Genomic DNA, 3,606 nt, shown 5'->3' with positions numbered 1-3,606 from the left:
TTCTAGAACCATTATCAAATTTGACAGCCATTTTATTTCTGTTGAATTTATTGAAGTCACATACCTGTACTTGTATTATTATGTTTCTTTTTACGATATATGACCATAATCTGTTCCTGAGAGAGGTATGATTATAATCAAATAGTAAGATAGTGCCGGGTCTGCCAACAGCGAGATAGGATTAATAGCTGTCTTGTCGTACTCTAAATATGGACTTAATCTTTGTACTGATCTGTCAATCCGGCACACTGGGCCTCTCTCAAAGCCTGATCTAGCTCGTCGATGCGACCTCCGGTTCGGGTTTTCCAAGCGTTCAAGAGTTCCTCAGTCGCTGCTTTATTGTCCAGTAAGTGTTGCCTCTTGATATTGCTAGACTCGGATAGACTGATGCCAAGGGCTACTGCTAAGTTGGTGTAATTTCCTCCGGGAAGGATGCTCGACAGTTCGATGATCTGATGATCTGTAACGCTATGATAATAATAACGATGACAATAATAATAATAATAATAATTATAATTATAATAATAGTAATCATAATTATAATAATTATAATTATGATAATAGTAGTAGTAATAATAATGATAATAATATACTTATAATTATAACTATGATAATAACAACAACAATAATGACAGCAATAATAACAGTGACATTAAGATCAAAGTAATGACATGGTTAAACGTGATAACAATGTATGGTTATACTATTGATAACATTGACAATGAATTATCATCATGATAAGTCTCCAAAATATAGTGAGCGGGACAACACAAGGTTTGTTTATTCCTTTCAAATTGATAACATGGAATTGCTTTTTAACAGAATATTTGTCTTTTACTGATGGGCGACTAGTTTTGTATTGTGTGATGTGTGTTTCACAGATACGACCATCGTTAAGGACGATTCTCGAAGATGCAGGCTGTGGGGTAAAATACCAGCATTTCAAGGCGTCTGACTAACTTTTTCGAGAAGACACATCGCATAATAGTACTGATTTTCTTCAGTGATTATATACGATGGGTCTTAAAGACTTCAACAATACATTTGCTAAACGTCTATCATCATAATATCAAGAGGAAAAGACTGTCATACCATATGAAAAATATTTGCTGAACTTCCTTTATTTTCAAATGAAATACAGGAATATTGCATCGCATTCCCTCGCATCAAATCAAATTGAAAGGGCTTATTCAAATACTCGTGGCTCCTCCACAAACTATCTCTCTATATATAATTTTATGAACAAAATTGACATAATAACCTCCATTAATGGTAGAAGACTTACATAGACGATGTCGCTGCCTGGGCTGGTGCCCGGGATGCCTGTGGTCGTGTTTGGGCTGCAGAGTGCATATTTCATGAAACAAGAAGAAGATATTAAATACCAAAAAGTGAATTCTTCCCTTTGGATCAACAATCAACAGTTGAACAATACACATTTTCCTTTGATTCGCCAAGAATTTTGGAACGTTTCCACGACAAAATATCTTACACTTGCGTTTTTGCTTTTCAGTAAGTACTTTGTGTTCAATTGGGGTATAAGTCACAACATAGTGATATACTGGTGATCACAGACTTTGATAAAACTAGATATACTCCTTAGCTCCACGTGCATGGATAGGAGGATATTCAATGAAATTACTCTGAGGAAGAAAATATAAGGCCTACATAATTGATTATGCACATTTCCCAATAAAAAAACATAAGATGTCTTCTTTGTGGCAAGCATTTCCGATCCGATAGATCTTATCAGGTGCAGTATAGGGATATACAACAGTTTCCTCTTCAAATCCTGAAGTATAATTATTATTAAACTTTAATCTCATCAATCTATGATATCAGGAGGCGTGTAAGGCACTTTATCTTACTTGCTTCATGTCTACGTAATCAAACTCTCGAATACATGATTTTTAATTATCGGTACAAGATTGAATGCATTTCCTCTCGTCCGCTGTCTTTTCGTCTTTTCTTTTGGAGGGGGGGCGGGGCAAAACGCCTCTCTCCGAAATGTGAACGTAATTTGAGACAGGAAAAAGAGAGGATGGTACATGTATGTTATATCAATCATTGGACAGTTGAAAGTTCCAGTTGAAAAAAGGTGTCAAGTAAAAAGCACACCATCACCACCAAGGGATGGCCTGAAATAATGCGTGGTTGTATACAACCACGCATTATTTCTATTTCTGTTTATATAAACCTGAGCATATGGCAAAGTCCTGAGATGCATAAAATTACCAGCCAAATTTAGACTGCCATTAGACTGCCTGAAGAAGAAAAAACATGATAACCCGTATTGCTAAAATCAGAAATCATCTCCTGCTCAATGCATACACGTTTTTCGTGCGCCACTGAATACGGACCATGCAGGTTTAAACAAAAATTACATTGAAGATGCCGACATTTTTAATAAAGGTATTTCTGGTCACCATAAAGCTTCCCCGAGACTTGCCCGATATAGTGCGAAACAACGTTTGAAATCTGTATTCAAGAAATATTGATACGCATTCAATATAAGTGGAATGAATGATTCGTTACAAGGTCCTCATACACATAACAGCATAATTATTTTAGTAAACCTTTCTGTTTAAATCTCGGAATTACCTGCGCCAGGGAGATGATCGTCCGCCACTCTCCTGAGACCGGCTTCGATCAGTTTCTGTCGCAATAGGGACGTCTCTTCTGCTTTACTCACATTCTGCTGCCATTTTCGAAGCATCTGCAGCGTGCCCCTGTTCGTGACTTCTCCGTATCGCATGTTCGTCTTAAGGAATGTCGAGATTTCTCCGAGTCTGAATCCCAAGGCCTTTCCCAATTCTTCGATCGCCGAGTCATCGTGTACGTCCGAGGCCACTACCTTCAGGATGTCGTCAAAATCCCTGTCATCCATTCTGCAAAGAGCAGCAATAATTTTTTTTTTTATTCGATAATGTTAGTACCTGCAGACGTTAATCAGCTTCACGGGTGCACTTAATCAAGCTTACCAGGATAAAGTCGACTGAAGCAAGCACGATAAAATCAACCAGGACGATAAAAGTCTCGATAAAATCGCAAAAGAAATATATCGCTAAGAAAGTTGTGATATTGTAGAGGTCTGTGTTCCTATACAAGAGATACATTACATTGGTCGCAGTCATATTAGACGCGTGATACATAACCCATATATCTCCCCATTGACCTTGACAGTGTTATCATTCCATTCAGTTTCTATACGTCTTTTCGTATGGTTTTCACGAATAAAGTCAACACAAAAAGATACAGTATCCTATAGTTGTAATGACCAGTAATAAAGAGGGCTGTGATTTTATCACACAGCCTAAGATTATTGGCAGACATCATCATTAATATTGTCATGTGTTAAAAACTAAGTCATGTTTGATATTCACGACATCTTTACCTCGTCTGAAAAGATGAGTAAGTTGAAAATAAAGATACGACAACATTCAATAATGAACAGTAATTCCCTGGCAAGTATTTGCAAGTAGTCGCAAGCATACCCTTTGCTTCAAGAAGATACGCAAATTGCACGAACTTCATAAGCTAGGGCCTCCCTGCCATATCACATTCCCGGTGCTTCAGTAACATATCAAATTGTCAAGATGAAGTACA

The 3,606-nt window shown here is 37.2% G+C and overlaps 1 protein-coding gene across 1 annotated transcript; it reads right to left on the bottom strand.

The window, feature by feature from the left end:
• Window positions 1-215: 215 nt before the first annotated feature.
• LOC140236647 (uncharacterized) lies at window positions 216-2,887 on the bottom strand. The gene is made up of 3 exons (XM_072316567.1): window positions 2,602-2,887; window positions 1,286-1,352; window positions 216-468 (listed from the first exon to the last, which is right to left on the bottom strand). The coding sequence occupies exons 1-3, from the start codon at window positions 2,885-2,887 to the stop codon at window positions 216-218; spliced, it is 606 nt and encodes a 201-aa protein (XP_072172668.1).
• Between the last annotated feature and the right edge of the window lie 719 nt (window positions 2,888-3,606).

This window comes from Diadema setosum, chromosome 13, assembly GCF_964275005.1.
Source record: "Diadema setosum chromosome 13, eeDiaSeto1, whole genome shotgun sequence".
Classification (NCBI taxonomy): Eukaryota; Metazoa; Echinodermata; class Echinoidea; order Diadematoida; family Diadematidae; genus Diadema; species Diadema setosum.
Note: the sequence above shows the minus strand (reverse complement) of the source record. Positions and strands in the feature narration are given on the sequence as shown.

Coding starts and splice junctions, on each gene's coding strand:
- LOC140236647 (XM_072316567.1), bottom strand. CDS start 2,887: ATGGATGACAGGGATTTTGACGACATCCTGAAGGTAGTGGCCTCGGAC. Junction 1,353..2,601: donor CGATCATCTCCCTGGCGCAG/GTAATTCCGAGA, acceptor TTTCATGAAATA/TGCACTCTGCAGCCCAAACA. Junction 469..1,285: donor CAGGCAGCGACATCGTCTAT/GTAAGTCTTCTA, acceptor TTATTATCATAG/CGTTACAGATCATCAGATCA.